The 16,356-nt window shown below is 46.8% G+C and overlaps 1 protein-coding gene across 2 annotated transcripts in view; it reads left to right on the forward strand.

Moving 5' to 3' along the window:
- The first annotated feature begins 369 nt into the window (after positions 1 to 369).
- colec12 (collectin sub-family member 12) overlaps positions 370 to 16,356 on the forward strand; it is a 260,779-nt gene continuing 244,792 nt past the window's right edge. For both annotated transcript variants that reach the window (XM_068031711.1, XM_068031712.1), the window contains exon 1: positions 370 to 691. In XM_068031711.1, the coding sequence (XP_067887812.1) occupies positions 664 to 691 (28 nt within the window). In that variant the 5' untranslated portion in view covers positions 370 to 663. The remainder of the gene's footprint in view (positions 692 to 16,356) is intronic.

A 16,356-nucleotide genomic window follows, 5' to 3' on the forward strand; every position in this document is an offset into this window, starting at 1 on the left:
GTTCGACATACAGGCTGTAAGAGTTATACGATGTTTTGCACTTTGAAGCCAAATGAAAACCAGATTTCGTTGCTCTAGTTTTACTTATGAGTCACGTAATTTGTAATACGATCGGGACATATCATCTGTTGGTATTCGCCCAAAGCGTTACCTGGGGCTCTAGCGGAATCTGCGTTCATCCCCACTGTAAACAAATGGAAGGAGAGCAGGCAGATGATGAAAACACGTGCTAGAGGAGAGCCTGCAGGCTGGGGACTTCCTTTTACGTTTTACATTTTTGTGGTCTGATTGCAGCCAGTGAATAAAATCCTGCACTTAAAACTTTCAAAGATCCAGACACTTAGTTTAGTGCAGTTTGTAATCCGAGAGAGCGAGACAGCAGCGATTTGTGAGACTCTCAATTCTAGTTTGCTAGCTCTTCCTACAGGGACCAGCGGATATTTGAATCTTAGTTTTATATCTTTTTTCATTGACATACTTTTTAAATATCTTCAGAAGAAACTCCAAGAAAGTGTTACATCGAAGCTCTGAATACTAGTTAGACAACTGTAGGAAATTGATATTTATGCAGTTTTACCATGAAAGCGACAAAGAAAAATTAAAGAACCAGAATAGTTTTATTAGTTTTTCTGGAACGAATCAGGTTTTTCCCTGTTTATTTTAATGAGCCTCTTCACCGCCAAAATGAAAGGTAGGTTCAAAGTTAGAGCGAAATTTTACATTACTTGGGAAACATCCTATTAGTTTGTACATTAAATCTGAGAAATCTGTTATATTTCGACGAGTGCGTTGACGTGTTGTGTACTTCGTTCTACAACAATAATTTATATTTATATAAGTTGTTCGTTTAAAAGTAATTTTAAAAGTTACAAATGCAAAATCAGCAAAGTTTAGGAAACCTTAAATATCAAGTTACTCTCGTTACCTGATTAGTTTTATCAACATTAACAAGTTGTTTATATGACACAGCAGAAATGGAGTCTTATTTTAAAAATATGAATTATTTCTAGTTAATGTCGTAGTGAATTTTCCCCACTGTTCCCCACTACTTTGCGATGCTGCCTTCTGCAGTTTTTATGTGTGAGGAAGATGGAGAGGAGAATGCGTAAATTCTTATCCATAAATATTCCGAAACGTTGTTCTAATGAATATAGCTCGCCTTTCGCAATCTGACATCTTTACACCCCTTCAGCCGTGTTGTTTACACTACATTCTGAAAGTAGGCATTTTGACCTCGGGTTTTGCATGTCCTGTAATGTGGTTCTTAAAAAAAATCTGGTAGTAATTATGTGTCAGCGGTTCTAGAATTGAGTTATGATTATATGGCTGCTTACAGCGGCTCCCAAATCTCTCTTCAGTAAATGCAGAATCCAGACTTTACAAAGGAAAACTTTTGGGTGAGCTATAGTTCAAGAGTCCCCGTAGAAAAATGGTCCCCGGTTTTCATTAACTCATGCATGTCTCACTCCTATTTTGTTTCACTCGCTTACCTAGGCACTGACCATTTATTTTCGGATTCTAATTGGACTTACTTATTCAGCAAAAGTAGTATTTTGTTTTTACAAGATTTCTATTAAAGATCTGTATTGTCTTAATTTACAAACCCAGTATTTAGATTCGGTGTTGCAATACAAGCCCATAGTTCCCTATAAAACGATTTTCGAAGATTGTTACTGCCGCGGTTGGCAGCTTCATCAATCTGTAAACATATTCAACAGCGTCGGTAAATTATTGAGATGCCACTTTTGCAAAACGAATTCTGGATCTGACTGAGAAACAGAGAAACCCACATTGCCAGCGTGATAAATGAACTTTTGGTAAATGGTGGGCGAGGGTGTCAGTGAGGTGGGTTGCATGGGAGGAAGTAATCACCTCTTGAAGCTTTGCCAATTTGAATTGCTGTTTCAGTTGTGTGGTAAAGCTGTGTGCCAAGGAACTAGCTTGAAATGCTGGAAATGGAAAAAGATGGTACAGCTGATGACTAACTCAAGTCTCTTTTGCCAGATCTATTTCATCCCAAGGAAAAGAGTTTCAAAACGTCTTGGTCAAATGGGCAAAGAGCTTGAATTTCCAATAGTGCTATAAATTAATGTAATTTCTTTGGCATTCATCTTAATTGTACCTCCTCAAAATGTCTAACTGTTAGCTTCTTGGTAAACATATCTCTTGTTTGAAGTACTGGAAGGAGGTTGCCATCAGGGACCAGAACCAAATCTTACAGTGCACCCTTCAAACCTTGTTGTGGACAAACTCTTATAATCCACAATTCTGAATCAAACTCATGAGCATTTAGGGATCTGGAGGAAAAAGACAAGTGACCAAGGTTCCTGGGTTTGAAATGGAGGTGGTCCTCCAAAGCTGTGCTAACTAACCTCAAAATGATTGGAGGGGGTTGTTTTAATTACACCCTGACCCCAGTCAGGCTCTGCCACTGGCAGAAACCTATCACCATGTTTAAGTTTCCAATTCAAGCTATTGTGAAACCCACACCCCCATGTAAGGTTTCTGTTTGCACATTCCATTTATTGAAGACCAGAGATGTTGGATGCAGGTTGGCAGAGACGAAGTTTGGATATCACCAAATTTGCCAAAATCACCAATTAGGGCACTGCTAAACCAGAGCAGGATACTCGTAAACTTTCATCTCATTGTTCATTAAGCACCTTCCTGAGGGCTTTGGTCTTTTGGAGCCGAGAAGGAAGAATCCCGACACTCAAGGGTAGGTCCATGCCTGCAGGTCCCATTAGCTGGAGTATCCTGGAATATTGTGGACATTCCTAGCTCAGTTACTAGATTACCAGTCTACTACAGAGGGTTGATATGTTTCTGAATTTACATCATCAGGTGTCTCAGCTAGGAGCCACTCAACCCCAAAGACAGCCCACCTACCTCCCCTCCGCGGAGGATAGTCACTAGTTGATCATTAGGCAACTGACAGGTGCATGTTTCAGTCTGCACAAGGTGGACAGCAGGTACCAGGAGCTCCTCACACTTGGCAAATTGAGCAGCCATAAAATGTGTGTGTGCATTACCACTATCCTCCTTACTACAGCATGGACACACACTAAATTACATTGAATGATGGTTCCACTAATTGAAGACATGGGCCTTCAGCAGCAGCTGTTTGCTTTCCTGCAACATAATCATGATATGCACTGAGCCCTGAATTTATGAGCATGTGATCTTATTCCTGAACTCTTCCAGGAGCTTTGAACCTGAATGGACCGCCTCTTTCCTTTTAGGATCCAAAGAAGGACATCAGATCCTGGCTGTATAATCACAACATAATAAATGTAGGTCAAAGTGATTCAGAAGACAAACCTTCTAATGAAATTTCTAAGGCCCTGTGGCAGTTACTGCTATAAGGAGCTATTTGTAGACGTTACTGCCATATTTTCAACAATTCATTTTTGAGACCAAATCCTGGCAATTACTATCAGTAATATTAGGGACTAGCACTTAATCCATTTGTATGAGATATCTTTGCCCACCGATTTAACAGAAGTGATAATCTGTTTAAATTAAATGTGTTAACTGGTGTTTTATTTATTCATTCATGGGATGTGGGCATCGCTGGCTAGGCCAGCATTTATTGCCATCCCTAATTGCTCTTGAGAAGGTGGTGGTGAGCTGCCTTCTTGAACTGCTGCAGTCCATGGGAGGTAGGTACACCCACAGTGCTGTTAGGAAGGGAGTTCCAGGATTTTGACCCAGCGACAGTGAAGGAACTGTGATATAGTTCCAAGTCAGGATGTTGTGTGACTTGGAGGGGAATTTGCAGGTGGTGGTGTTCCCATGTATTTGCTGCCCTTGTCCTTCTAGTTGGTAGAGGTCGAGAGTTTGGAAGCTGCTGTCTAAGGAGCCTTGGTGCATTGCTGCAGTGCATCTTGTAGATGGTACACACTGCTGCCAATGTGTGCTGGTGGTGGAGGGAGTGAATGTTTGTGGATGGGGTGCCAACCAAGCGGGCTGCTTTGTTCTGGATGGTGTCGAGCTTCTTGAGTGTTGTTGGAGCTGCACCCATCCAGGCAAGTGGAGAGTATTCTATCGCATTCCTGACTTGTGCCTTGCAGATGGTGGACAGGCGTTGGGAGTCAGGAGGTGAGTTACTCGCCGCAGGATTCTGGGCCTCTGAACTGCACTTGTAGCCCCGGTGTTTATATGGCTACTCCAGTTCCATTTCTGGTCAATGGGAGCCCCCAGAATGTTGATAGTGGGGATTCAGCGATGGTAATGCCATTGAATATCAAGGGGAGATGGTTAGACTATATCTTGTTGGAGATGGTCATTGCCTGGCACTTGTGTGGCGCGAATGTTACTTGCCACTTATCAGCCCAAGCCAGGATATTGTCCAGGTCTTGCTGCATTTCTACACGGACTGCTTCAGTGTTTCAGGAGTCGCGAATGGTGCTGAACATTGTGCAATCATCAGCGAACATCCCCACTTCTGACCTTATGATTGAAGGAAGGTCATTGATGAAGCAGCTGAAGATGGTTGGGCCTAGGACACTACCCTGAGGAACTCCTGCAGTGATGTCCTGGAGCTCAGATGATTGACCTCCAACAAGCACAACCATCTTCCTTTGCGCTAGGTATGATTCCAACCAGTGGAGAGTTTTCCCCCTGATTTCCATTGACTTCAGTTTTGCTAGAGCTCCTTGATGCCATACTCGGTCAAATGCTGCCTTGATGTCAAGGACAGTCACTCACCTCACCTCTTGAGTTCAGCTCTTTTGTCCGTGTTTGAACCAAGGCTGTAATGAGGTCAGGAGCTGAGTGGCCCTGGCAGAACCCAAACTGAGCGTCACTGAGCGGGTTATTGCTAAGCCTTTGATCCTGTGCTGGGTATGTTTTGAGTAAAAATGGCAATAACCAATCTTCGAGCTTCAAGCCAGGGAGTGTGTAACACAATTCGGGTGCTTGTGCTGGACAAGGAAGGTTGATTGTGCCTTCTTCATCAGGAAAATCCTCATCGATTGCTGTGGATTCCAAGCTACAGACATCTTCTGCCTGTAGGACCTCCCCAGTAGTGGATATTTCGATGTGATGTTTAAGAATGTGGCAGGATGCATCAAGTTCCTGAAGGTGTTCAAGGAGAAAGGGAACCTGGCGCTGCTGTCCATCCTCAAAGCGGAGCCACTCTTCACGCTGCTGTCACAACATGACCGGGTGGTGACAATTCACCTTTACAACCCACATGTTCCTGTCGTGGATGTACTCACCTTTCTCGCCAGGTACATCGAGGTGGCCAGCAGCAGCACTGATGTCAAGGACCCATTTGGGATTTGAACAGCAAGCGGCAGGTCATGGTGACCTTGAAGGTCGATGCCAATGGAGCCATCATCCACCCTCCCTCCAGCTTCGCTATCGGGGAAGTTGAGGCTTATTGGTCTACGCTGGGCAGCCCAGAGTTTGTCGCACCTGTGGCAAATCTGGTCACGTGGCAGCTAACTGCAGCACAGTTGTCTGCAAGAACAGCAAGAAGCAAGGCCATCAGACCAAGGACTGTAAGCAGAGTAAGTGTTGCAATTTGCGCGGTGCGGCAGGCCACCTATACAAAACCTGCCCCAAACGCTGCCTCAGTTATGCTCAGGTGGCAAGGTCCAAGGAAAGGCCGGGAGAAGGAACGGCAAATGCGTCTGGTGCTGGAAAGGAGACGAGCAACCCTCTCCGGAGTGAGGAAAGTCTACCTGAGAAGGAGAAGAAAGGGGAGGCAGCTGAAACCAGCGACCCAGCAGCTACCCTGTGCCCGGAAACCCCTCCTCCACAGACAGAATCAATAGAGGAGGAGGCAGCAGATGGACAAACAGGTCAGTGGCAAGTGGTACAAAGGAAAACCACAAAGAAAAAACCTCCAAAAGCGGAACAGGCCACCACCCAAACCAATGGCAAGAGGAGGCTACCGTCTGAGACAGACTACAGCAGCTCCTCCTCACTGGACGAGGAAGTGCCGGAACGACGGCGCCTGCAAAAGAGGCGGCAGAACTCAAAGGAGCTGGAAGATAAAGCCCCCCAGCCCCCAGGCACTGGAAGCTGTGATGGGCCCAGCGCGCCCCAAACCCAAAGAGCCAAACCGAGCGACATGCCCAGCGCATCCCAGTTCCGGGACACCGAGAGCAACGACACGTCTGGCGCACTCCAGCTCCGGAAATCCGGGAGCAGTGATGTTTTTGAGGAGGAACAGAGGGGAACAGCAGAGGACAGCCCAATCCTTGCTGCCTACAAGACCCCCCCGATGTCACCCCAGCGGAACAAACCCTGCATGAAAAACCAGGAGGGGTTTCTGAGCCCAACGAACGTGAAACAGCTTGTGTATACCATGGGTATGCAGGAACATACCGAAGGACTGGGACTAGCAAGGACAAATGGTACGGGAAGCAACAGCTAACGTATAAAATGGGTATAAGGATTGCTTCAATTAACGTGCGTAGCAGTAAATCCACTACGCGATGTGTTTCAACCCTGGATTACCTCGCCAAGGTCAAAGCCAACCTACTGTTTCTGCAGGAGTGTGGAATACCACACCTCAGCAGCTACAGGCAATGGTTGTGATAGTGGTCCCACGGGCCATCGTTCTGGTCAGGGGGAAATGATTCCCGTTCCTCCGGCCCGGGTATTCTGCTGCGGGGAGGTAACATCACCATCTCCGAAGTTAAGGAGGTGGTGGGCGGTCGCCTACTCGTAGCAGATGTAATGTATAACAATGCTCCGCCCCGGTTGATCAACGTGTATGCCCCAGCAGCTGACCGTCTTCCAACAGCTCCCACTGCTGCTGGCGACGTCCAGGCCGGTCATTCTAGGCGGTGACTTCAACTGCATCATCGATGCAGCTGGACGATCCGGCAGTGACGGCAGCAAACTGGACGCTACGTCCAGGTTCCTAATGGAAACAGTTAAAGATGCCAAACTGCACGATGTCTTCAGCAAACCTGCAGATGGAGCGCAGCGCAGATACACCTGGTCAAGATCGGATGGATCTGCCCATTCCAGGATTGACTTCCTGTTTGTGTCCCGTGCTGTCACGGTCAGATCCACCGATATCAAGCCGGTGTTCTTTTCCGACCATTGCCATTACTGGATGACTGTCACTTACAGGACGACTAGCGGTTTGGCAGAGGGGATATGGAAGCTCAATGCTACACTGCTAACCCCAGAGAATGTTGAGGAACTCAAAAGGGATTACAAAGGTTGGAGGACCGTGAAACCCCTGTTTGAGTCTCCAGTTCACTGGCGGGATGCGATCAAGGAGAACATCAAGAGGTTCTTTATCTTCAAAGGTGTTCAGAGGGCAAGAGAGAGACAGAGAAAAATGTCCCGACTCCAGAAAAGTATGCAAAATCTGCTCCGGCTGCAGTCGATGGGGGTCGAGGTCAAGGAGGACCTCCACGAGGTGAAGAGTCAGCAGGCCTCGCTGTTTGCCACGGAGGCCTCCAAGATCATCTTGCGGTCCAGAGTCCGCTCCATTGAGCAGGATGAGACGTGCTCACGTTACTTCTTCCAAAATATACACAGAGAGAGCTCTGTGATCAGAAGCCTGAAGGAAGAGGATGGCTCGGCAACGTCTTCGCAGTCCGACATTCTAAGGATCAGCAAATCCTTTTATACCGGGCTGTATGACGCAAAGCCCACAGACAGCAGAGCCTCCCAGTCCTTCCTGTCATCTTATCACAGAGGTCTTAGATGACAGCAGGAGGGAGAGACTGGACAAGCTGCTAACTCTGGACGAGCTGACAAAGGCTGTCAAGTCCTTCGAGATGAGTAAAACCCCCGGAAGCGATGGCTTACCGGTTGAGTTGTATTTGGCTCTGTGGGACTGGGTCGGCCCGGACCTGCTGGAAGTATACAAGAGTATGCTCCTGGCCGGCAGCATGTCAGAATCCATGAGGAAAGGCATCATCACCCTCATCTACAAGCGGAAGGGGGAGAGGGCAGAAATCAGAAATTGGCGGCCCATCTCACTGCTTAATGTTGACTACAAGATTCTGTCCAAAGTCATAGCCAGTCGAGTCAAGTCTGCTCTGGAGTTGGTGATCCACCCTGATCAGACCTGTACTATACCCGGCAGGAAGATCTCTGATAGTCTCGCGCTACTCAGGGATAGGATTGCCTATGTACAGGACAGGAGGTTGGACACCTGCCTCATCAGCCTGGACCGGGAGAAGGCTTTTGACAGGATATTGCACACCTACATGATGGACGTACTTTCCAAAATGGGGGTTGGGGAGGGAATCTGCAATTGGATCAAACTGCTCTACACAAACATCAGTAGCGCAGTCTCAATCAATGGGTGGGAATCAGAAAGTTTCCCAATCCAGTCTGGAGTCAGACACAGCTATCCTCTCTCCCCTGTCTTGTTTGTTTGCTGTATTGAACCCTTTGCTGAGTCTATTAGGAAGATTGCAAGCATAAGAGGAGTGACAATCCCAGGCAGTGGAGACACTCAGGTTAAAACCTCCCTGTACATGGATGATGTCGCCGTCTTCTGCTTGGACCCACTGTCTGTGCGCAGACTGATGAGCATCTGCGACCAGTTCAAACTGGCCTCTGGAGACAAAGTTAACCACGGCAAAAGTGAGGGCGTGTTCTTTGGGAACTGGGCTGACCGATCCTTTATCCCCTTCACCGTTAGGTCAGACTACATGAAGGTGCTGGGGATATGGTTCGGAAGGGCTGGGGCGTGCACCAAAACCTGTAGGGAGCGTATAGCCAGGGTACAACATAAGCTGAGCATTTGGGAGCAGCGATCTTTCTCCATTATGGGTAAGAACCTGGTCATCAGGTACGAGGCGCTCACGTTGTTGCTGTACGTGGCACAGGTCTGGCCCATACCCCACTCCTGCGCTGTGGCGGTCACCCGAGCCACTTTCCGCCTCATCTGGGGATCCAAAATGGACCGGGTCCGGAGGGACACGATGTTCAAACCTCTGGATAAGGGCGGGAAAAATGTACCCAACATTGCCCTCATCCTGATGACTACCTTCGTGTGCAGCTGCATCAAGCTGTGTGTAGACCTCCAGTATGCAAACTCCAGGTGTCACTACATGTTGAGGTTCTATCTGGCCCTGGTGTTGCGAAGGATGGGCCTGGTCACATTGCCACGGAACGCACCATCCAGTTGGACCGTGCCGTACCACCTATCCTTCGTGGAAAAGTTTCTGTGGAAAATACCTTTGACCACCAATCCATCAGGCAGTGGTCTGCACGGAATGTCCTCAAGGCCCTAAGGGAAAAGGAGATGGTGGATCCTGTCGGACGGTTCCCCGAGCAGACTGCCAAAGGCATTTGGCGGAATGCCTCATCACCAGAACTTTCAAACAAGCACAAGATGTAGCTTGGCTGGTGGTGAGAAGAGCCCTCCCCGCCAGATCCTTCCTGCATGCCCGAAGTCTTACCCCCTCCGCACAATGCCCTCGAGGTGGCTGTGGTGGGGAAGAGACGGTTGCCCACCTCCTCCTGGAATGTGTCTTTGCAAAACAGGTGTGGAAAGAGATACAGTGGTTTGTGTCGAGGTTCATCCCAAGCAGCTCTGTAGCACAGGAGTCTGTGCTCTACGGGCTGTTCCCAGGGACTCACACCGAGATAAACATCAACTGCTGCTGGAGGACTATCATTTCGGTGAAAGACGCCCTTTGGTCTGCCCGAAACTTGCTGGTCTTCCAGCGCAAAGAGTTGTCCACGACAGAATGTTGCAAACTGGCACATTCTAAGGTCCAGGACTACGTGCTGAGGGATGCACTAAAGCTTGGGCCAGCCGCAGCAAAGGCTCAATGGGGAAAGACCACTGTGTAAGGTCCCCTCACCAAGCTGAACTGAGGGGCTGGATCCATGGAAACCCCTCGAACTGTATCCGGAAAGTATTTGTTTGCTGTAAAATGTACATGGCATGTAAAATGAAATGGAAGGGTTGTGAGGCAACTCACTCCTGTATTGAAGGAAACTGATCTCCTTTGCACTCTTTGTATTGTTTGACTTGGTGCTGTTGGAATGGTTTTGTAATGTATTTTTTTACAGATTTTTATGAATAAAGTATATTTTGAAAATAAAAAAAAAATTCCACATTGCAGGGTAGATGCCAGTGTTGTAGCTGTACTGGAACAGCTTGGCTAGGGGCGTGGCAGGTTCTGGAGCACAGATCTTCAGTACTATTGCCGGAGTATTGTCAGGGCCCATAGCCTTTGCAGTATCCAGCGCCTTCAGTCATTTCTTGCTATCACGTGGAGTGAATCAAAGTGGCTGAAGTCTGGCAACTGTGATGCTGGGGACTTCAGGAGGAGGCCGAGATGGATCTTGAACTCGGCACTTCTGGCTGAAGATTGTTGCAAATGCTTTAGCTTTATCTTTCGCACTGATGTGCTGGGCTCCCCCATCATTGAGGATGGGGATATTTGTGGAGCCACCTCCTCCAGTTAGTTGTTCCATTGTCCACCACCATTCACGGCTGGATGTGGCAGGACTGCAGAGCTTAGATCTGATCCGTTGTTTATGGGATCGCTTAGCTCTGTCTATCGCATGCTGCTTACGCTGTTTGGCACACAGGTAGTCCTGTGATGTAGCTTCACAAGGTTGACACCTCATTTTGAGGTATGTTTGGTGCTGCTCCTGGCATGCCCTCTACACTCTTCATTGAACCAGGGTTGGTCTCCTGGCTTGATGGTAATGGTAGAGTGGGGGATATGCCGGGCCATGAGGTTACAGATTGTGGTTGAGTACAATTCTGCTGCTGTTTATGGCCCTCAGCGCCTCATGGATGCCCAGTTTTGCATTGCTAGATCTGTTCGAAATCAATCCCATTTAGCACGGTGGTAGTGCCACACAACACGATGGACGGTATCCTCAATGTGAAGGCGGGACTTCGTCTCCACAAAGACTGTGCGGTGGTCACTCCTACCAATACTGTCATGGACAAATGCGTCTGCGGCAGGCAGATTGGTGAGGACGAGGTCAAGTATGTTTTTCCCTCTTGTTGGTTCCCTCATCACTAGCTGCATACCAGTCTAGCAGCTATGTCCTTTAGGACTTGGCCATCTCGGTCAGTAGTGGTGCTACCGAGCCACTCTTGGTGATGGACATTGAAGTCCCCCAGCCAGAGTACATTCTGTGCCCTTGCCACCCTCAGTGCTTCCTCCAAGTGGTGTTCAACATGGAGGAGTACTGACTCATCAGCTGAGGGAGGGCGGTAGGTGGTAATCAACAGAAGGTTTCCATGTGCATGTTTGACCTGATGCCATGAGACTTCATGGGGTCCGGAGTCGATGTTGAGGACTCCCAGGACAACTCCCTCCCAACTGTATACCACTGTGCCACCACCTCTGCTGGGTCTGTCCTGCGGGTGGGACAGGACATACCCGGGGATGATGATGGCAGTGTCTGGGACATTGTCAGGTATGATTCCGTGAGTATGACTATGTCAGGCTGTTGCTTGACTAGTCTGTGGGACAGCTCTCCCAATTTTGGCACAATCCCCCAGATGTTAGTAAGGAGGACTTTGCAGGGTTGACAGGGCTGGGTTTGCCGTTGTTGGTGCCTAGGTCGATGCTGGGTGGTCCATCCTTTTTCATTTTTTATTGACTTCGTAGCGGTTAGATATAACTGAGTAGCTTGCTAGGCCATTTCAGAGGGCATGTAAGAGTTAACCACATTGCTGTGGGTCTGGAGTCACATGTAGGCCAGACCAGGTAAGGACAGCAGATTTCCTTCCCTGAAGGACATTAGTGAACCAGATAGGTTTTTACAGCAATCGACAATGGTTTCATGGCCATCATTAGACTAGCTTTTAATTCCAGATTTATTAACTGAATTCAAATTCTACCTTCTGTTGTGGTGGGATTTGAACCCGTGTCCCCAGAGCAATAACCTGGGTCTCTGGGTTACTAGTCCAGTGACAATACCCCTACACCACCACCTCCCTGGTGGTGTGTTGAAATAACAGACAAAAGCATGGCTTAGAAATAAAGGTGTTTGTCCACTAATGCTACCAACAGTAATTTCTAAGGTGTAAGTAATATCGTAAGAAACAACTTGGCCTTTCATTGTCTCAATCACAGACCAATATCTGATCACTTCCTTGTATCCCATCCCCTACTTATGCTCCCAGAAAACAATTCTTGGCCAAGTAACTTGCACTGTTATTTCAAAATCCCGATGTTCTAGTCATTGGCTCTCCATTCGCAATAATACTTCTGTAGCTGCACATTTGCTGAAAAACTTCCCTACCTCCACCATGCTGTACCCAGTAAAAACTTTACTCTGTCCCAGCCTGGTTGTTCCCCCTGGTATGACCCCCATTTTGCTATCCATTCAACTCTGCCTGCCACAACCCCCATCCTCTTGTCCACAAAGCCAAACCTCCCACCAGGTCTGCTGTAACCCTCAACTCATGTCATTTTCTAATTTCTCTCCTATCTTCTTCCATTCTCTTTCCAAGCTTGGCTTGTCTATGAAATTTACTTTATGCTGGCTTGACCCCGTTCCCACCAAACTGTTGACCACCTTGTTTCCTTTCGTGGTCCCCATATTCCCTCTACTCAAGTACTCTCCCCCTCTCTTTGAAAACGACTGGTATCAGCCCCTCCTGAAAAAAAACCCTCAACCCCTCTATCTTTACAAACGTCTATGTCATTTCCAACCATATTTTCCTCTTCAAAGTCCTTGGATGTGTTGTCACCACTGAAGCCCATACTCATCTTTCCTACGACTTCATGCTTGAATTTCTCAAATCAGGTTTCTGCCTCTGCAACAGCCCTAAAACAGTCCTAATCAAAGTCACAAATGATCTCCTCTGACAGTGATCATCATACACAATTCATCCTCATCCTTCTTGACTTCTCTGCAATCTTTGATATGGATAGTGACACCATCCTCCTCCAATGCCTCTCTTCTGTTGTCCAACTCAGTGGGACTAGTCTCGCTTGGTTCCACTCTTACCTATCCAATCATAGCCAGAGCAACTCCAGCAATTGCTGCCCTGTTACCTCTGTAATCTCACAAGGATCTATCCTTGGCCTGTACTGCTCTTCATCTGATTGCTGCCCCCACCCCTGGCGGCATCAACCAAGACATGATATCAAGTTCCACCAAGGACAACCAACTCTAGCTCTCTACCACCTGTCTTGACCCCTCCACTGCCTTTATGTTGTAAGACTGCTTGTCTGACATCCAATCATGGATCAGCTGTAAAATCCTCCAGTTTAAACATTGAGAAGACCAAAACAATCATTTCTGAACCTCAGCACAAACTCTGAACCCTTGTTATTGATTAAAACTCTCTTTCCAGCCATTGTCTCAGGCTGAAAGAGACTTTGCAAACTTGACATCCTATTTGACCCAAAGCTGAGTTTAGAACCCTATATCATTTCCATTACAAAGACTACTACTACCTCCATCGCGTTGCCCATCTCTGCCCTGCCTCAGACCATCTGCTGCTGAAACCCTCATCCATATTTTTCTCACCTCCAGAATTGGCTATTCAAATGTTCTCTTGGCTGGCCTCCCATCCTACATCCTTCATAAATTTCAAGTCATCCAAAGCTCTGCTGCCTGTATCTTATCACCCACCATTCCACTCACCCATCACCCCTATGCTCACTGGCCTACGTTATCTCCCAGTCCCCCAACACCTCAAATTTAAAAATTTCATCCTCTTCATGACGTCGCCTCTCCCTATCTCTGTAATCCTCTCCAGTCATACAATCTTCTGCGAACTATGTGTTTCTCCAACTCTGACATCTGTAAATCCCTCGCTCCACCATTGGGAATGTGCGTTAAACTGTACAGGCACTAACCTTTGAAATTCCCTCCCTATATTCTATGTCTTTTGACCTTCCTCTCCTTTAAAACCCTCCTTAAAACTCACCTCTTTTGCCATGCTTTTAGTCATCACTTCTAATATCTCCTTCTTTGGCTTGGTGTTGGTTCTGTGAAGCACCTCATGATTTTTTTTTAATTATTCGCTCATGGGATGTAGGCATTGCTGGCAAGGCCAGCATTTGTGGCCCATTTCTAATTGCTCTTGAGAAGCTGGTGGTGAGCCGCCTTTTCGAACCACTGCAGTCCATGTAGTGTAGGTACACCCACAATGCTGTTAGAGAGGGAGTTCCATGTTTTTGACCCAGCAACAGTGACGGAACAGCGATACAGATTTAAGTCAGGATGGTGTGTGACTTGGAGGAGAACTTACAGGTGGTGGCATTCCCATATGCCCTTCTCCTTCTAGGTGGCAGAGGTCGTAGGTTTGGAAGGTGCTGTTAAAGGAGGCTTAGCAAGTTGCTGTAGTGCATCTTGTAGATGGTACACACTGCTGTCACTGAGCGCCAGTGGTGGAAGGAATGAATGTTTAAGGTGGTTGATGGGATGCTGATCAAGCGGGCTGCTTTGTCCTGGATGATGTTGAGCTTCTTAAGTGTTGTTGGAGCTGCACACATCCAGGCAAGTGGAGAGTATTCCATCGCATTCCTGACCTCTGCCTTGTACATGCAGACAGGCTTTGGGGGAGTCAGGAGGTGAGTTACTCACCACAGAATTCCCAGCCTCTGACCTGCTCTTGTAGCTACAGTATTTATGTGGCTGGTCCAGTTAAGTTCCTGGTTAATGGTAACCTCCAGGATATCGATGGTGGGGGATTCAGCGATGGTGATTGATACGTTTGAACATTAAGGGGAGATGGTTGGATTCTCTCTTGTTGGAGATGGTCATTGACTGGCACTTGTGTGCTGCGAATGTTACTTCCCATTTATCAGTCCAAGCCTGAATGTTGTCCAGGTCTTGCTGCATGCAGGCATGGATTGCTTCACTATCTGAGGAGTCGCGAATGGTGACGAGCACTGTACAATCATCAGCAAACATCCCCAGTTCTGACCTTATAATGGAGGGAAAGTCATTGATGAAGCAGCTGAAGATGGTTGGGCCTAGGACACTACCCTGAGGAACTCCTGCAACAGTGTCCTGAGGCTGCGATGATTGATCTGTAACAACAACAACCATCTTCCTTTATGGTAGAAACAAAAACAAGAAATGCTGGAATCACTCAGCGGGTCTGGCAGCATCTGTGGAAAGAGAAGCAGAGTTAACATTTCGGGTCAGTGACCCTCCTTCGGAACTGACAAATATTAGAAAAGTCACAGATTATAAGCAAGTGAGGTGGGGGTGGGGCAAGAGATAACAAAGGAGAAGGTGCAGATTGGACCAGGCCACATAGCTGACCAAAAGGTCACGGAGCAAAGGCAAACAATGTTAATGGTGTGTTGAAAGACAAAGCATTAGTACAGATTAGGTGTGAATACACTGAATATTGAACAGCAGCAAGTGCAAACCTGAAAAAAAACCTGAAAAAAACAGTGGGTTCAATAATTTCAGAGCATGACTGCCCCCCATTTTACTTTCATTTTTAGTTATTTTTTCTTCCTTTTTTTTACATTCTTTTTTACATTTTTTACAATCTTTTTTTGCATTTATTTCATTTCATCTTAGTTTGTTCAGTTTGCTTACCCACTGTTTTTTTCAGGGTTTTTTTCAGGTTTGCACTTGCTGCTGTTCAATATTCAGTGTATTCATACCTAATCTGTCTTTCAACACACCATTAACATATTGTTTGCCTTTGCTCCGTGACCTTTTGGTCAGCTATGTGGCCTGGTCCAATCTGCACCTTCTCCTTTGTTATCTCTTGCCCCACCCCCACCTCACTTGCTTATAATCTGTGACTTTTCTAATATTTGTCAGTTCCGAAGAAGGGTCACTGACCCGAAACGTTAACTCTGCTTCTCTTTCCACAGATGCTGCCAGACCTGCTGAGTGATTCCAGCATTTCTTGTTTTTGTTTCAGATTTCCAGCATCCACAGTATTTTGCTTTTATTCCTTTATGGTAGGTATGACTCCAACCAGCGGAGCGTTTTCCCCCTGTTTCCCATTGACTTCACTTTTTCTAGGGCTCTTTGATGGCACACTCGGTCAAATACTGCCTTGATGTCAAGAGCAGTCACTCTCACTTCACCTTTGGAATTCAGCTCTTTTAACCATGTTTGGACCAAGGCTGTATTGAGGTCAGGAGCTATGTTATAGATGGTATATAAATATAAATTGTTGTAGAAACAGGAGACAAGAAATACCTATCATGTTAAGTTCTGGTCACTCAGACATGCGGCAGACAGGGTGTAAAGGTGCTTCAGAGAGTAACCACAAGACTGATCCTTAGTATGAAAGACTGAGTTATGAGAAAAGACTAAAGAAACTCGGGCTTTTGAACCTCTCATAGCAGCATTAATAACATAATAAACTGCATAGAAAAGGCAAATCTGGAACAATGTTTCAAATTAATTCATAATAATGGGGGAACAATGAGAAGAATAGAGCTTATATGTAAA

This window comes from Heterodontus francisci, chromosome 5, assembly GCF_036365525.1.
Source record: "Heterodontus francisci isolate sHetFra1 chromosome 5, sHetFra1.hap1, whole genome shotgun sequence".
NCBI lineage: Eukaryota > Metazoa > Chordata > Chondrichthyes > Heterodontiformes > Heterodontidae > Heterodontus > Heterodontus francisci.